At 43.9% G+C, this 18761-nt stretch overlaps 1 protein-coding gene across 2 annotated transcripts in view; it reads right to left on the reverse strand.

Annotated features, from left to right (window-relative positions):
• HERPUD2 (HERPUD family member 2) overlaps positions 1–14000 on the reverse strand; it is a 47457-nt gene extending 33457 nt beyond the window's left edge. Inside the window, exons 1-3 of one of the 2 annotated variants that reach the window (XM_032785459.2) lie at positions 13889–14000; positions 13322–13672; positions 107–184 (exon numbers count right to left, since the gene is read on the reverse strand). In XM_032785459.2, coding sequence (XP_032641350.1) covers positions 107–184; positions 13322–13468 — 225 coding nt within the window. In that variant the 5' untranslated portion in view covers positions 13469–13672; positions 13889–14000. The remainder of the gene's footprint in view (positions 1–106; positions 185–13321; positions 13673–13888) is intronic. The other variant, XM_075062587.1, reaches the window with a different exon arrangement.
• Between the last annotated feature and the right edge of the window lie 4761 nt (positions 14001–18761).

Genomic DNA, 18761 nt, shown 5'->3' on the forward strand with positions numbered 1-18761 from the left:
TAAGAATGAAAAGTTTGAAGTTAAAACAACAATGCAAATTTAGAGTCCTATTTCCCCACACAATGGTCTTGCTTAAAATATCATATGGTGTTGACGTAAAGCTTACTTTTCTGAGAATATCTTTCAGCTGCAGATGATCAGGAAGCAGTCTGCCAGAATACACCAGTCTCTGATCCTTTGTAGACTACGAGACGGGACAAAAAGAGGAATTTAGCTTTTTTCCAGCTGTACAGATTGACGGTTGGAAACAACATTTGTAGATAAAAAAATTCCCTTGCAAATTCCCACCACCTCCTGTTAGTCTGCAAAACACATTTCAGTGGTTTTGTAATTTTGACTATGGAAAATTGCTGATAGTGCATAACAAAAGATGGGGGGATCCAGGTGTGGGATGACGGGGTTCTGTGTTGGGCAATCTGGGTGCAGGTGGCTCAGTGGGGGATCTGGGTGTGGGGACGCTCTGGATGCACAGCAGCTTGTTGGGAGGGGTGTTTCTAGGTGCAATAGTAATGGGACTCTGTAGGAGGGTCCAGGTGAAAGTGGGTGGGGCTCAGCAGGGGGGGCTGGGTGTGGGGTGGATAGAGCTCGGCAGTGGGGTCTGGGTAGCTCAGTGAGGGATCCAGGTGCAGTTGGTTGGGGATTGGGGTGGCTCACTGGAGTGGTGCAGGGGGAATGAGGCTCATCGGGGATTCTGAGTGCAGGGGGGTCAGGCTCAGCAAGAGGGTCTGGATATGAGGGGGTCTGGTGGATGGGGGAGCAGCTCCCTTTATAGGGATCCTTCCCCCCTGCAGCTGAGGAGCGATAGGTAGGGGGATAGTTTGCAGAGTTTCCTACAGCCAGGGGAGAAATCTGGGGCTGACACGGCCCCAGATGCTGTGCAGGTGAAGAGGGAGTCCCAAACTCCCCAGCCCAGCTAGGACTAGCAGCTGAGCCTGGTGCAGGGTAGGAGCCACCAGCCAGGTCTTCCCCAGTACCACGCCCTTCCCCACAGTGATTTCTCTCTCTACCAGCTGCCCTGGGCACCCAAAACATACTGCTAGTGATGGCTGCATGACCGCTCTTGTGGTTTCTCTTTGTTTCCCTGTCAGAAAGTCATGTGTGAGAACAAGTTACACTACTATAGCACCCAATGTAATTTTGATATGGCACTATATGCAGAAAAAGACACCTTTGGTTTTACCTTTGCTGGTAGGATCAAACTGTTTTAATTGAATTAGAAAATCATGCTATAGCCTTGGTGAAGTTCACAGTATGGTTCCATTTATAAAGGCAAAATGTAAGTAGTTTTTACAGTTTCAGGATGCCACTACATCCCTGAAGCTTTTCTAGTTTAAATGGGCCCTGAAGCCTTATCTACAGTGGGATTTAAAAAAAAAGAAAAAGTTCCCCACCTTTGCTAACTTTACTTGAACAAGCACAAGCAACATTAAGAATCCTGGGGTAGAAAAGATTATAACTGGCAAATTTTTTCAGCACATCTAACTCAATATGGAGCAAGTCTTGCTGACATGATGCTTGATATAAACCACACATTTAGATACAGCTAACATTTGTGCAACTGAACCTGTTATCAGTGTATACACTGCTTAAGATTCTGCATTCCTTTTCTCCTTCTCTTAATATGCAGCTAAGTATGCAGTCCCATATAAGTCACTATTCAGGACCAAAGATCTTGCTGAGATCCAGATTTCTAAAGCAAAATTTTTTTTTAAATCCTTTGAGACTGTCTTTGTATGTCTCAGTCCAGCAGAAGGCAATACTCATTTTTTTTTGCAATCACCTTTTATAGGCTTCCCTGTAATTTAGCAAGCTGTACTCTGGACACTACACTGGTACAGATTTTTTTTCTGGAATAAGTCACATCACTAAAAACATTCAGAACAAACACTGGGAAAAGAATTAGAAAATGTACTGTAGTGCACAGTCCTGACCTAGATTACCTAAAAAAGTTTCCTTCGAACTCCAATTTATGATGTCCCACATTCAATACAGTCACACTAGAAAGTCATAGCAGCATAATATAAGCTGCCTCAAAAAAAGAAAGGCAAAGTTTACTGCAGGGAATATGGGTGGAGAACATTAGACAAATGCACAAAACTAGTTTTGTCCTAGCAGCCAAAAGGTGGAAACTGTACTGAAAAATAGTGACAAAACAAGTCCTAAGTGCCATCTTCACATTGTAGAATCACTTTAGGTTACTAGCAGAAGACAGTAAGTTACATTGGCCCATTGGTTACTGGCAAGCGTAAGCAACTTTTTCTGTATTGTAGCACACTGACTACATTCTTTCCACTTTTCACTGCTAGGACTAATTTTTTTTTTTAAGAAAACATTCATAATTTGTAAGTTTTTACTCTCCATGCTTAGTGCCCTTGGCTTTGACCCATCTTGTTTAATTAACATTGTTTTAAATGGAGCTGAAAGAAAGTTGTTTGTTATGTAAGAACTTCAGTGAACATCGCATCCTATTGTTATAAAACCTCAGCTTTCAACATCACAAAAAATCATCACAGGACTAAAGTTAACTACTGCAAAGACAGTACAAGAGATCATATTTTTGTACCTACTACAAAATTTAAAAGTTCTTTGGAGACACAGACAAAAATCATATCACAAGAAAAATGCCACAGAGGATTTCTGAAGAATCCAGAGGGTTTACCTCATAAGATTATAATGCAAGTTTTTTTTTGTTTTTTTAAAGTTTGTCCTAAGTATACAGTATATAGCTTGGAGGGGCTGAAATCCCTTAAAATGGATAGGAAGCCAGTACAAGTTGCTTTCTGTTTTTTTTTCTATGAGGTAGTCTCCTGCATGGTCAAATACAGGTGCCCTGCTTTGATAACTTTTTATATAAAGTTTTAATACCTGAAAAATTGTTTTACATCATCTAGTTACCAACTGCCTGCTCAAAAGCTATATAATTAACAAACAATAATTCTCTGGCATAATCCTTAAATTGAGTAGATTCTTGAGAACAAAACCCCTAGAGTATTTCCTGTCTAGTAAAAATCCAGTCAATCCCCTTGCACAAACTTAAACATGTAACTGCACTTTTAATTAACCTATGCCAGTAAAAAAACATTTACATCTTGAGAATGACATAAATATTTGCTAATCTGAAGTCTCTAGTTCAGTAATTCCTAGTGTGGTTTATAACCTTCCAGTCTTGTTTCTCCAAAAGACATGGAAATATTTTTGCTGAGTTTATTTATACACCTCTACCTTGATATAACGCTGACCTTGGGAGCCAAAACAATCTTACCACGTTATAGGTGAAACCGTGTTATACTGAACTTGCTTTGATCCACCAGAGTGCGCAGCCCCACCCGTCCGGAGCACAGCTTTACCGCGTTATATCCAAATTCGTGTTATATCGGGTGGCGTTATACCGAGGTAGCGATGTAGTGACAAAAGTAATATCTGAAGCACTATTACAGAGCTCAATTTCTCAACACTACTGTCTACTTTATATACGTAACAACCTACAGCAAAACCATTTCTGCACTATATGATCAGAGTTATTTATGGCTAAGAGTAAAGACAATTCTGAGGATAGCATCTCTACATAATTTGGTAATGGACTAAGTTTCCTAAAGGAAATTTCTCTGTTTCTCGTCCAGCATCTCTCTTTGGTGGGTGGTAGAAATTCATGTTTTTGACACAAGTGTGGTTTCTCCCATCCCATTCTTCCACAGAAATTTAAATAAAAGTCATTTAAGTGTGACTATTAAGAAAATATGGTCATCAATCTAATTTAAGCTTTGTCTATGTGCTCATAATTAATTTACCACCACAAAAAAAGAGGTTAATTCACTCAAAAACTACATTAACGTTAAGTCAAGTTTAACAGCCATTCCTAAATAAACACTAAAAAAAGATGCCGCCAAGTTTGGATTCTTTCATGAACCTTCAAAATAACCTTTCATACACAACATATTAATACTCAGAAATACAAAAGAATAGATGCATGCACTGTAATGGTTTGAACCTAGGATTTATCATACTAGAATCACCTTTTGAAAGCACAACTCAGTTTTTTTCCAAAGTATTTACACCTACAAGTAAACGTATCGCTTGGGGAAGCTCTAATTCAAGTGACTTGTCTATAAAAACTGCACTAGTTTAAATCGGTTAAAAATGTACACACACAAATCAATTTAATCCTCACTTAAATCCATTTATCTTAATTCAGTGAATTAATGCTAAAATCTGTCTAGACTGCAATGATTTAACTGGTTTAAGAGCACTTACATTGCACTGATTTAACTGGAGCAGTTTTATAATAATACAAATTAGTATAACTGTTCTAATACAGACAATGCCCGAGTCTTCAGAATTCTGGGGTCCTTTGTCTGTCAGTAACCCAGTTATGATGCAATCTCTTGCTCTTAGCTTCCCATTATGTTACCACATGAAAAAATACCCAAAGTTAAAACATGGATTAAATGATCTATTAAACTTATGACAAGAGGCAACACTCTTAATTGTGAATCAATGTTGGTTAGTCTCACATTTGTTATAACATTATTCAAAATAAAAGTAAATAAAAATGCTTTCAATGGCTGGTAAACCTAAGCAGGGGACAAAATATTTATCATCTGAATATGCCATAAATAAATGTATGAATTGACTAGCAGTATAACAATGATTTATGAGGGTCATATAAAACAGCTTGAAAAGTTTATAATCAGTAAGTGATGGCAATTGATTTCTCCCTTCCATCCCTAATGGAAATTTAGAAAGGAAAATGTTATGCCTATATGTAGCACTTGTGAACTGGTGCATTCTTTTGTTGGCATTTTAACAAATATTAAATTAATTTTATTTCTAAACCTTGTTTTTCAAACTTCTGCAGTCACTAAAGTCCAACAAAACAGTATAAAGCATTTTTCTTTTAAGTTTTAGTAGTGCAAAAATTTTAACTGAACTTGGAAAAAAAATTAATTTCCCGAACTAATTAGTAAACTAAACTTTCCCAAGCCTACATATAGCTAAGATAAGTCTGCCAGTTTTACCCAACTTTTATTAGAGAGAAAGTGAGAAGAAACAGCTTCTAAAACCCAAATACTTCCCATGCTGTTTTATAGGGGACCATAGATTAAAAAGAAAAAGACTCCTTTAATCAGTAACCATCAATCACAACCTAAAACATATGCAGTAAATCCCACTCCAACTGACACTTGAACTTGCTGAATTAGTTAACAGTAACTGTATATGAAGTACAATGAAATTCTCAACACAAAAAAGCAAAACTGATTACATTAGCATTCTTGCCATCCTCTTCAACCCAGCATGTAAACATATTTAATAGGTCAGGTAAAATTAAGACCTGGTCTACACCTAAAACTAGTGTAGACCAGGCCTAGGTCAACCTATGCATTTATACTGAATTTAGCAGAGTTAAACCGATTTAACCCTGCACCTGTCCACACAACGAAGCCCTTTATAGCGATATAAAGGGCTCTTAAAACCGATTTCTGTACTCCTCCCCAACGAGGGGAGTAGCGCTGAAATCAGTATTGACATGTCGGATTAGGGTTAGCGTGGCCGCAATTCAACGATAGTGGCCTCCGGGAGATATCCCACAGTGCATCATTGTGACTGCTCTGGAAAGCCATCTGAACTCGGATGCACTGGCCAAGAAGACAGGAAAAGCCCCACAAACTTTTGAATTTCATTTCCTGTTTGGCCAGCGTGGAGAGCTCACCAGCACAGGTGACCACGCAGAGCTCATCAGCACAGGTATCTATGCAGTCTGAGAATCAAAAAAGAGCTCCAGCATGGACCGCACGGGAGGTACTGGATCTGATCGCTGTATGGGGAGAAGATTCCATGCTAACAGAACTCCGTTCCAAAAGACGAAATGAAAAAACATTTGAAAAAATTTCCAAGGCCATGATGCAGAGAGGCCACATCAGGGACTCAGTACAGTGCCGTGTGAAAGTTAAGGAGCTCAGACAAGTCTAACCAGAGAAACCAAAAAGCAAATGGAAGGTCAGTGGCAGGTCCGAAAACTGCGCTTCTACGCTGACTGCATGCAATTCTAGAGCGGTCCGCCACCAGTACCCACCCCCGTCCGTGGATTCCAAGGTGGGAGGTGGTAATCTCAGCCATGCTGAGGATTCTGCGGAACGAGGAAGACGAGGAGGAGGAAGACGAGGACGAGCTTACAGAGAGCACACAGCACTCCGTTCTCCCCAACAGCCAGGAGCTTTTTCTCACCCTGACGGAATTACCCTCCCAGCCCTCCCAAGCGACTATCCCACACAATGAAGCCATGGAAGGGACCTCTGGTAAGTGTACCTTTGTAATATAAAACATGGTTTAAAAGCAAGCGTTTTTTAATGATTAATTTGCCCTGAAGACTTGGGATGCATTCGTGGCCAGTACAGGCATTGGAAAAGTCTGTTAACCTGTCTGAGGATGCAGCTGAAATCCTCCAGGGACATCTCCATGAAGCTCTCCTGTAAGTACTCCAAAAGCCTATGCAGAGGTTTCTGGGTAGAGCAGCCTTATTCCGTCCTCCATGGTAGGACACTTGACCACACCATGCATGTAGCAAGTAATCTGGTATCATTGCATGACAAAGTCTAGCTGCGTATGGTCCTGGTGTTTGCTGGCATTCAAGCAACATCCGTTCTTTATCTCACTGTGTTATCCTCAGGAGAGTGATATCATTCATGGTAACTTGGTTGAAATTCAGGAATTTAATTAAGGGGACAGAGATGGCCATTCCTACTGGGCTGTTTGCCTGTTGCTTAAAAGAAATCCTTTCTTGCAGGTAGCCAAGCAGGGGGAAGGGGAGGTGACTGGCGCTGAGCTTTTTCATGTTTGGCTAGCAGGGATCTTCCCTGCTACCAGCCATGCCGGGGGGGGGGGTTAGCAGTGATCTTCCATGATACCAGCCACATGGTGGGGGGAGGGGTAAAGTGATCATCCCAGAGAATTGGATGGGGGGTTGGTTTCTGCTGCTGCATGTTAATAGGAAAAAGCAGCACTGAATGGGCTTTACTTGGTATTTGGGAAAGGAGGGCACTGTGTATATGAAGGCTGCAGAAGCCGAAAGACAATGGCTTACCATGGCCGCATGCAAGCTGAATTCTGATGCCCAGACCTGCGTCTGTGAGATCTCTAACACCAGAGCCACAGGCACTCAAGATGCAAAATGCGACCTTGTAGTTTAATCACATGTGCTATATAAGGTGAATAGTGTTGTTCACCATGAGAGTATAAGCATTGTTCTGTAAAATGTATCTTTTTAAATACTTCTCTCCCTTTTTTCCCTCCCTCATGCAGCTGCACATTTTTCAAGCCTCCCTACTCCATCCCGAAGGCTACTCAGAATAATAGGCGCGGAAAAAAAAAAGACAAGACATAATGTCTCCCGGAATCAGGAGTGACGCCGCAAATGAAAGAGCTCATCTGAATGATGAAGGAATGTGGTATCAAACTACCAGGAAGATGCCAGCGAACGTTGAGGAACGGAGGACCACTCGAGATGGATAGAGTGGCGGGAGGAAGATCAGAGGAGGATGAGACGCAACGCTGGGGCTGCTGCTGTGAATCAAACTGACATGCTCCGGCATAATGGTGGAGCTTCAGGAACAGCAGCAGGATCACAGAGTGCCGCTGTAAGCCCTGTGTAAACACCCTCACTATGTTCCATATCCTCCTCACCCAGACATGTAAGAACGCGTGGGGGGAGGCCCGCGCACACGGAGCGCCCATATCACCACCTCATGGAACAGCTCCAACAAGGCGTCGATTATTTTGAAATTTTTTAAGTCGCCTTTTTCTTTCCTCCTATCCCTCCGCCCAAACCACACCAGGCTACCTTGTCAGTTCTTCCCTCTTTTTAATTAATGATACAGAATACATATTTTAAAAAATAGTGACTTTATTCCTTAAGCAAGCTGTAATCAAGCAGGGAAGGTGGGCTGCTTACAGGGAATGAGTCAATCCAACGGGGGGGGGGATCATCAAGGGGAACAAACTCAGCAGTCACATCGTACCACTGGCACATGATGAAACTCGTTTCAAAGCTCCTCTCTGATGTGCAATGGGCTTCTGGTGTCTGCTTTCTATCGCCCCTGTATAGTCCCTGCACGCGCGGAATCAGCGGCCCAGGTGATTTACCTCAGCCTCCACCCTGCCAAAGGTTCCCTACTCTCACAGGGACTTGTGTGGAGCACACAGCAAAGCACAACATCAACCGGGACATTGGTTTGGCAAGGTCTGAGGCGAGTCAGTAAAATGTGCGCCAGCGGCCTTTAAACGGCCCAAATCTCACATTCTAACCCTCTTCTGCACTTGCTCAGCCTGTATTTGAACAACTCCTGACTATGTCCAGGGCTGCCTGTTATGGCTTCATGAGCCATGGCATCAAGGGTAGGCTGGTCCCCCAGGATAACTACAGGCATTTAAGCTCCCAAACTGTTTTCTTCTGGTCTGGGAAGTAATCCCTTGCTGCAGCTTTGATGCCACCAGTGCTTGCAGCACCATTGAAAAATACCTCCTTGCGGTTTATGTACTGCGGTGCCTGGTGCTCGCGGTACCAAGATAGGGATATGTTCCATCTATCGCCCCACCACAGTTAGGGAATCCCATTCAGCAAACGCCATCCACTATGACCTGCATGTTTCCAGAGTCACTACCTTTTGTAGCAGCAGCTTAATGATTGCTTTGGCTACTTGCATCACAGCAGCCCCCACAGTAGATTTGCCCACTCCAAATTGATTCCCACGACTGGACCGGTAGCTGTCTGGCGTTCCAAGCTTCCAGAGGGCTATTGCCACTCGCTTCTCAACTGTGAGGGCTGCTCTCATCTTGTGTTTCTGGCGTTTCAGGGCAGGGGAAAGTAAGTCACAAAGTTCCAGAAAGTGCTCTACCGCGTGCGAAAGTTTCGCAGCCACTGCGAATCGTCCCAAACCTGTAAAACTATGCGGTCCACCAGTCTGTGCTTGTTTCCCCAGGCCCAAAATCGGCTTTCAATGGCTACAACCTGCCCCACAACACAGAGGGATCTCCAAAGCGCAGGGCCCATGGTTTGAGAGAATTCTGTGTCCATGTCCTCATCCTCTCCGTCGCCGCGCCTGCCACAGCCGCCTCCTCCCACTGGTTTGCAGGTCCTGGTTCAGCACAGACTGCCACGATAATGCGCGAGGTGTTTACTACGTCCATGATTACTGTCTTGAGCTGAGCAGGGTCATGCTTGCCGTGGCTATGGTGTTTGCACAGTTCACCCAGGAAAATGGCGCGAAACGGTTGTTTGCGCTTTCACGGAGGGAGAGGTGAGGCTGTACCCAGAACACCCGCACAATGTTTTTGCCTCATCAGGCACTGGGATCTCAACCCAGAATTCCAGGGCGGGGGAGACTGCAGGAACTATGGGATAGCTACCCACAGTGCAACATTCTGGAAATCAATACTAGCCTCGGTACATGGATGTATATCGCTGAATTAATGTGCTTAGTGTGGCCGCGTGCACTCGACTTTATACAATCTGTTTTAAAAAAACGGTTTCTGTTAAATCGGAATAATCCCGTAGTGTAGACATATCCCTAGATACATCACTCAGGGGTGTAAAAAAAAACATCAAAGCCCTGAGATGTAGCTGAGCCAACCTAAGCAACGGTGTTGTCATAAACAGATAGTTAAGAGTTAATGCCTCTTTTACCTGTAAAGGATTAACAAGCTCAGTGAACCTGGCTGACACCTGACCAAAGGACCAATCGGGGGACAAGATACTTTCAAATCTTGGTGGGGGGAAGTCTTCCTTTTGTGCTTTTTGGGTTGTTCTTTGTTCTCTCTTGGGGCTAAGAGAGGTCAGACATGCAACCAGGTTCCTCCAATCTTTCTGAAACAGTCTTCCATGTTCAAAATAGTAAGTATTAGCTAGAAAAGGCGGATTAGATTTATGTTTGTTTTCTTATTTGCAAATGTGTATTTTGCTGGAAGGATTTTACCTCTGTTTGCTGTAACTTGTATCTTATGCTGGGGGGAGGGACTCCCTCTGGTCTATGTAAAGCTGAGACCCTGGAAACATTTTTCATCTTGATTTTACAGAGATAATTTACACTTTTTCTTTCTTTAATTAAAAGCTTTTCTTTTTAAGAACCTGATTGATTTTGTCATTGTGTAAGACCCAATGGGACTGGGTCTGAACTCACCAGGGATTGGTGGGGGAAAGAAGAAAGGGGGAAAGGTGAATTTCTCTCTGTTTTAAGATTCAAGGAGTTTGAATCACAGTAATCTCTCAGGGTAACCCAGGGAGGGGAAAGGCAGGGGAATGGTTTATTTCCCCTTGTTCTAAGACCCAAGGGGTTTGGGTCTTAGTGTCCCCAGAGAAGGTTTTGGGGGGACAAGGAGTGCACCAGACACTGAAATCTCTGATTGGAGGCAGCGCTAGCAGATCTAAGCTGGGAATTAAATTTAGAGAAGTACATGCAAGTCTCCACTTTCTGGACGCTAAAGTTCAAAGTGGGAAAGAGACCCTGACAGGTGTAAACACTGCTAGGTTGACAGAATTCTTAGATTAACCTAGCTGCTGCATCTCAAGGCAGTGGACTTACTACAGAGACAGAAAAAGCCCTTTCATCCCTGTGATAAGGCCAGGTCTACACTTAAAAATTAGATTGACCTAGCTATGTCATTCAGGGTTGTGAAAAATTTCACACCTTGAGCACCATTGTCAGGTCAGCCTAACCCCTGGTGGTGTAGATGTGGTTAGGTTGATAGAAGGATTATTCCATCAACCTAGCTATACCACCTCTCAGAGAGGTGGATTATCTACATCGACAGAAAAACCTCTTCTGTGGGTGTAGAAAGTGTCTACATTTTGGGCAGGTCTACACTATGGCAGGGATCGATAATCTGAGATCATCAATTCACCAGTAATTGATTTAGTAAATATCCACCAAATCTACTGCAGATTGCTCTCCAGTCAATCCCTGTACTCTACCTCCGACGAGAAGAGTAAGGTAAGTTGACAAGAGATTTTCTCCTGTCGACCCTCCACCGTGTATACCCTGCAGTAACTCAACCTAAGGTACGTCGACTCCAACTACGTTATTCACATACGAGTGCTACAATGGCATAGCTGCAGCTGTACAGCAGACATATAGCTTAAGTCTCCTGGTAACCAGAGACCCATTGAGAAAGAATTTATTACTCAACTAGAGTAAGTGTTTTTCACTAATGTGCTCAGTTCCCTGAAAAAGTAATGATGCAATGCATATATATTCTCTTATGCATTAGAGTTGTTTCCTAAAGACTGATTCAAGTCTCTACCTATGTCAGATCAGGGGAAGAGGTGTATTCACACACCAGTTCAACAAATTTTAGGGAAGTGTTTTCTATTGATGAAAAGATTGTAACCAATTGAAGGTGTGTGTTCATTTCCTTTAAATGGACATGCTCCTTTCATACATAGTATAATTAACAGATAAATTCACAAGTTTTCCCTCAGGGTATTTACTACTCCAGCAGATGTAACTGATAAAGCTACACTGACAATATAATCATGTTGTAAGCTAGATAAAAAATGATCTGCATGCCTGACAAAGCCTACACAAGAGTTCTATTTTCCTTCCAACCTTAATTACTTCTTAAAAAGTATGGACCCTCTTTTTAAACATGAAACTAAAACAATTTTACCACTAAAGCAAAATCCTACAACTGCACTTTTTGAAGGAGACTGATAAAACAGCTGACTATTTTATTACACTCACTGTAATGCTAGCCATTTGCAATACAAACTCATCCTTTGTTCTATTCTTTTCCCAGTATTACAGTAGCATCCAGATGCTCCAATCAAGCCTAGGCTCCCACTGTGCCAGTGCTATACAAAGATAAAGTAAAATTGTCCGTGCCTCATATAACTTAATCTATATAAGTTTCATAGATCCACAGAGTTTAAGGCCAGAAGGGACCACCAGTTCATCTAGTCTGACCTCATATATACATATAACAGGCCTTAAATTTCACCCAGTACTGAATCCTTTAACCTGTGTTTGCTAAAGCATCCAGTCTTGATCTGAAATCACCAAGACATGGAGAATCTACCACTTCCCTGTGTAGTTTGTTCACACATTTAATCATCTTCACTTAAAAAATGTATGTCTTATTTCTAATTTGAATTTGTCTGGTTTTTCTTATGCTTTTCTCTGCTAGTTAAAACAGCCCTTCAGTACCCTGCACTTTTTCCCCAGGAAAATACTTATATAGTATAATCAACTCACCTCGCAATGTGCCTAAGAACCAAATACACTACTTTCTGCACATTTTAAATGGCAATTGAATAGCAAACAACAATTATTCTGGATGTATTAAGAATGCACTTAATATAGCTGAACCACCAATTTTTGTTTTTTACTTTAGCCCCATGGGTACTACAGTTCTTTTAATGTGCAAATTTGGAATCTAACAAAGTTCCAAGTTCTTTCAATTTCCAAGTCACAATATTTCTTCAGAAGACAACAATAAATAATTTTTAGTGTTAGTAAAAATGGAAAGCATTATATCAGGACAACCATCATCCACTTTTGTCCCAAAAGTATTTGCAAGAACTGAGAACACAACAATGGCCTTCAGTGTTAGGAAGAGCTAGTTTCTAAACCAAGGTTTGAGGAGAGGGGGGAAGAGAAGTTTGGCCTTTATGCTCTTTTTAAGCATTATCTTCACATTGTTTACACATTCCTGCAGTCCATCCCTTCCCAAAGTATGTTATATGGTTTGTGAAACTTAGCAGTGACCCTCCCCCCCACCTCACCCAAAAAAACTCAGAGGCCTTCTGTTTACAGAAGATTAGCCAAAAACATCTACCGCTCCAGTTAGCCTAGAGATGCCCAATTTTAGTTACTTAGCACATTAGCAAACTATTAATACACACTATTTATTAGAACAATTACACTCTTCAAGCCAAATGTACTGTGTCCCACTTAGACCATGCAAAAGGAGAAAGGTACTGATTATACTTCTTGTTTCCCCAAAACATAAAAGACAACTACAGACCTTACTTAGCTTGCCAATTCTTCAGGGCAGGGATTTTTTGTACGTGTACCACACCAAAGATGGGGGGAGGAATAGCTCAGTGGTTTGAGCATTGGCCTGCTAAACCCAGGGCTGTGAGCTCAGTCCTTGGGGGAGGCATTTGGGGATTGGTCCTATTTTGAGCAGGGGGTTGGACTAGATGATCTCCTGAGGTCCCTCCCAACCCTGATAATCTATGATTTTATGAATGGGGCCCTGATCACGGCCCCTGGAAGTCACTGCAATACCCATAGTACCCAGGCAGGCAGTATGGCCCGCGGCAGAGACTTACCGGTTTGCTGGGGTAGACACTGGAAAGGTGAGTTTTCAGCTTGCCCACGGTCCAATCCAGGAAGCAGTTGATGGTCTGGTCGGTGTATTTCTGGTTGGGCGCTTTGATGATGAGGGTCACCGGGTGACCCACCAGGCTTTGGTCCATGCTGCTCGCACGGGCTCGCTCTCCCCGCGACGGGCCAAGCCGCTGAAGCTCGACGTCCGGGGCGGGAGGATCAGTGTCCAGGGGCAGGTTTCACAAGGAGGCTTCGGGCACCCATCCCCACGGCCTCGCTGGGAGCCGCCCCTACAGTACAGGGAGGGGGGAAGTAGGCGGGACCCCCCCGAGCCACGCCAGGGCAGTGTCCGCCTGAGGAGGGGGGGAGAGGGGCGTCACACACCGACCCCCCACGCAACAAGGGCCGCGACCCCCTTCCCAGGCTCCCCCTGGGGGCCGGTAACCAGGGCAGGGGCGGAGCCCAGCGCTCGGGCGAGGCCTGCTCACACCCAGCTACCCCCGGGCGCAGCCTGCGTCCCCCTCCCCGCAAACAGCAGCAGCGGCCGCAGCAGACGAGCCCCGACCTACCCGTACCGAGCCCGGCCGTGCGCTCCCGGGAACCCGGCAGCGGCTCAGCCTGTCCCGGAGCGGTTCCGCTGGCGTAAAATGGAGACCGGAAGTGGTTCGCCTCCCTCCGCCTGCGACTCCCCGTGCGCGGCGCCAGGGGGCGCTGGGAGGGGCGGCGAACTGAGCATGCGCACTCCCCCGGCTAGCCGAGACCCTGTCATCCCCCAGCGCTGGGCCTGCTCTTGGCCAAGCCTCTCTCAGGAGATCCAGTTGGGCCGCACCAGCGCTGCTGGGGCCAGGAAAACTCAGTCACACCGCCTTGGAGCCAAGGAAAAGGGCGCCCCCTGCTGCTGGCTGGCAGCAGGATCTCAGAGGGGGCTCTCACATACAGGCTGCATCCAAGGCCCCCTGAGAACCAAGAGCCGTAGCAAGGCACCTTCCTTGGAGCTGTCTGAAGTGATATCTGCTCTGGGACGGGAGTGGGAGTAAATCTCCCACTGGCTCCAGCCCCCAGAGCTCCATGCCCTCTGCAACAAGTGTTTGGGCTTTGGCTAGTGCTCTGCACAGGGAACTGCTAGGGACACCTCTACCTCAATATAACACTGTCCTTGGGAGCCAAAAAGTCTTACCGCATTAGAGATGAAACCGCATTATATCAAACTTGCTTTGATCCACCGGAATGGGCAGTTCCCCTCCCCCCCCCCGGGTCCCCCTAATTATTATGCCAATGCAAATTTATCTAATGCAAAGTGGACAGTCTGTGCTAATATGATCAATATAGCAAATGAAAGTTTACCAGAGTCCCTATTACACTGGCTGAAAATTTGTTGTACATTTTGCTCAGGGTTTGTGACACAGGATGTGAGTTGTCAGCAAACCTCATTGTCAGTATGCCACTGAACAAAATGACTTCAAGAGTAGACTATATCAGGGGTTCTCAAACTTCCTTGCACCTCAACTCCTTTTCGACAACATAAATTACCATATAACCCGAGGAGGAGGGACCAAAGCCTAAGCCCACCTGAGTCCCGCCACCCTGGACTGGGAGAGGGAGGCACAAAGTCCAAGCCCCACCATGCTGGTTGGGAGGGCCAAAGCCAAAGCCCAAGGGCTTCAGCTGTAGGAGTGGGGGCCCGTAACCTGAGCCTCGCCACCCAGAGCTGAAGCCATTGGGTTTTGGCCTTGGGCAGTGCAGCTTGGGCTTCGGTCCCAGGCCCCAGCAAGTCTAACACCAGTCCTGGCGACCCACTTCACGGGCCCGGCCCATGATTGTAGAAGCCCTGGACTATATTAAATGGTGTCTTTTTCAAATAAATTAAAAGAATTCTGCCTGGCATAGTGTGATAGAATGTACTCATGTCCATACCCTACCCGCTAATGTAATAATCTTTGTACAAAGAATGCCTTATGAAATATTATTTGAAAACTCATAATTTGCTGGTTATTATTGTCCTGGGACAATGTGTGCAACAACATTGTATGTGAAGTTATAAGATTCCACTCTATGGTGTTATTAACACACATTCCAAACTGAGGTTGGCAAATAGGTCTGTCTCAAACAAACAAAAAAATGTGTGCTCTGCTTAAGCTGCATTTAAGCAGTAACAGAGTCATCAAGCCGAAAGGGAAACAAAGGAAGTTCAACCTGGTGTGGAAAAAGCAGCAGAGAAATTCCTTTGCTTTGTCTTCTGGTACCTAGCTGGAAATGTTTTTCAAGAAGGGCACTGAAAATACAAAAAGGAGGGACAAACACCCCAATGTGCCCCTCCTCCCCACCCATTACATTCATGAAACCTGAAGTGACAAAGAAGCATTAAGTGGATCCTGGAAGATCCTAAGAAGTCTGGTTAGTAAGACTGCTGAAAGCATATGCTGAGAAAGCTTTGCTTTGACTTTAAGATAGTTTGTTAAGTTAGGCACAAGTTGCGTTTTAGTTTTCTTGTAAACATTTCTGACATTGATGCCTCATTACTTATACTCACTTAAAATCTCTCTCTTTGTAGTTTATAAACCTGTTTTATCTAATCCAGTGTGTTTAAACTGAAGTGTTTTGGAAACTCCATTTGGGGTGGCAAGTTGTGTACATATTATTTCTATTAAAGAAATAATGGACTTTATATGAACTTGTCCAGGAGAGGACTTGGCAGTACAGGCCATCCATTTTGGGTGTTGGGGTCACCCTGCAATATAACCAAGGCTGGTGAGAGCTAGCGTGCTGTCCAAGTGTGGCTGGCAGGCTGTGGTTCCACACAGACATACAGGGTGTGGCTTGCACTCTGGAAGGCTGTTTGTGAATGGCCCAGGTGGGAACTCCTTCAGCAAAGCATCATATGGCACCCAAGGTTACAGGGCAGAGGTGATACAGCTGCTCATTAGTCTAGATTGTATCCTAGTATGTCACACAGACTTGTACAGCTCCCATCACTGTAACGTGATCAGTTGATGAGGTGAGGATAACTATCATCCCTTTACAGATGGAGAATTGAGGCAGACAGAGGGTGACTTGCCAAAGATCTCATAGGAAGTGTGTGGCACAGCCGGGACTTTAACTCTTGTTTCCCTAGTCCCAGCCTAGTGTCATAACAACTGGACTATCTTGTCTCCATTTCAGTTTTTGAGAGAGCAGCCTTTAAATAGTATGTCCTGATTATAAAAAATTAAAAATTAAATTGGTTTTGTGACCACCTGTTACTGTTTTAAGGGGACTCTACAGTAAGAGACAACTTGACTGACTAGACAGGAAAAACAGTAAATTGTCTATATGCAAAAGTGCTGTCAAATGCATATTGTAAACAAACTAAGAAAAAAAAGAGTTTTGTTAACTTTTTGCAGTTATAGTAACCTTCACTGTAACTATAGAAGGTCCAAAATTTTCAACCAATATTTTCAATTTTCAACCAATATTTTCAATTCAACTGTCACTTTAAGGCAAAGGAATTGCACCTTTGATTAATCTCAGCAGTATAAACAAGGACTATAACACAGAAAGGTTTGCTTGCATAGAGGTGAGCTTCAGAAACTACAGTGCACACAGGAAAAAGATAAGAAAGGACCTAATGAAATAATGCAAACACAGAGGCCCAATTCTCCCCTTGAAATCAAACCTGGATCAAATCACCCCCGATTTGAAGTTTTGCCAAAGAAAAGCAAATACAGATACAACCTTATTTTTGACATTTATTTACTTTTGACTATTTATTAGTACAATCTTAATGTTTAATATAGTGTTTCATATGGATTTGAAATTTGTCATCTACAGCACACACTGACCTTGTCTTCATTTATCATGCAGCTCATTGGGTCATAATGGGGGCCATAAGATATCTTAATGGCATTTTCAATTTTAAATATTTTCATAGCATGACCTCTGTTTGTACATCTGCAATCATTTGTGCTTGCAATGTTAAATATACTATCACCAGTGAATGCAATTTACAAGCACCATTCAAGCATTTGTGCACAAAAGTTATAGTACGCAAAGACCACTTGCTAGTTATGTATGTGCAAAGATGCATGCACAAAAATAAAGGCAAATTTTAGCTTAAACCTTGTTTAATATTGACACGTTGTTCGAAGATTGGCCACTCCACATACATATTACACTCTGAGAACTTGAGATTTAGGGTGGTTAAAATGCCTTCTGAGCCACTACTAGAGAACAGGAAACTCTCCACATAACTCCACTGGAAATTGTACACTTTGATTGCCCAGTTCTTCAGTGAGCTGAGTGTGGGCAGACCTCTGTAACAGCACAGAGCCCCACTGGATCAGGGTCAACTTACGGGGAACTCAATGCAGGACTGGGGCCAGAGGTAAAAGTAAGCCGGCTGGACCAGCTTCCCCAGCCTGGGAATTTAAAGGACCTGGGGCTCCCTGCAGTGGCCAGAGCCCAGGGGCCTTTAAATCGCCTCCCGAGGCCCACTGCGTGGAGCCCCGGGCCCTTTAAAGAGCCGCCCAAGCCCTGACGCCACTACCCTGGGGCTCTGGCACCAGGGCTCAGGTGTCACTTTAAAGGGCCCGGGGCTCCACGCAGCGGTCGGAGCCCCTGGCCCTTTAAATCCCCATGGAAGCCCTGCCGCCGCTATCCTGCCGGAGCCCCAGGGTAGCGGCAACAGGGCTCTGTCAGCAATTTAAAGGGCCCTGAGCTCCGCTGTGATAGCGGTGGCCAGAGCCTGGGGCCCTTTAAATTGCCCCTGTGCCCCAGGGCTCCAAGCTGCCTCTGCAGATGGGAGCTCTGGGAGTGATTTAAGGGCTCCAGGGCTCCCAGCTGAAGCCGGAGTCCTGGGGCCTTTAAACCTTTATATAAAAGTGATTTAAGGGCTGCTCAGGACTCCAGCATACCGGTGAGTCCTTAACTTACTTTCACCCCTGACTGGGGCATAGGACATCAGTCAATAAAATAAATATGAATGCACATGCCAGGCAACATGCTACCAATGTACATGATATAGTATTATGAAGGTATATGTCAAAATGCTATTTGATATTTTCATATACTATAGATTTATATAATTGTTCTTAATATGGATTTGTACTTGGCAAATCTAAAGTCACATTGAACTTTTGGATAAAGATGTATGTCTTATGATACTACTGTAGTCCAAAGGGAAACATCCCTTTAAATCACTTTTAAAATCTTAAATGAATAATGTAAACACTTTTCTTTTTAAATAAATAGAGAATTTCTACATTAATGAAATTATGACTGTCAAGGGTCCTTCCCCACTCTGAACTTTAGGGTACAAGTGTGGGGACCTGCATGGACACTTCTAAGCTTAATTACTAGCTTAGATCTGGTACACTGCCACCATCCAGAATTTCAGTGTCTGGAGCACTCTCTGTGCCCCCAAAACTTTCCCCTCCCTGGGTTGCCTTGAGGGACTTCACCAATTCC

Source organism: Chelonoidis abingdonii, chromosome 2 (genome assembly GCF_003597395.2).
Source record: "Chelonoidis abingdonii isolate Lonesome George chromosome 2, CheloAbing_2.0, whole genome shotgun sequence".
NCBI classification, from domain to species: Eukaryota; Metazoa; Chordata; order Testudines; family Testudinidae; genus Chelonoidis; species Chelonoidis abingdonii.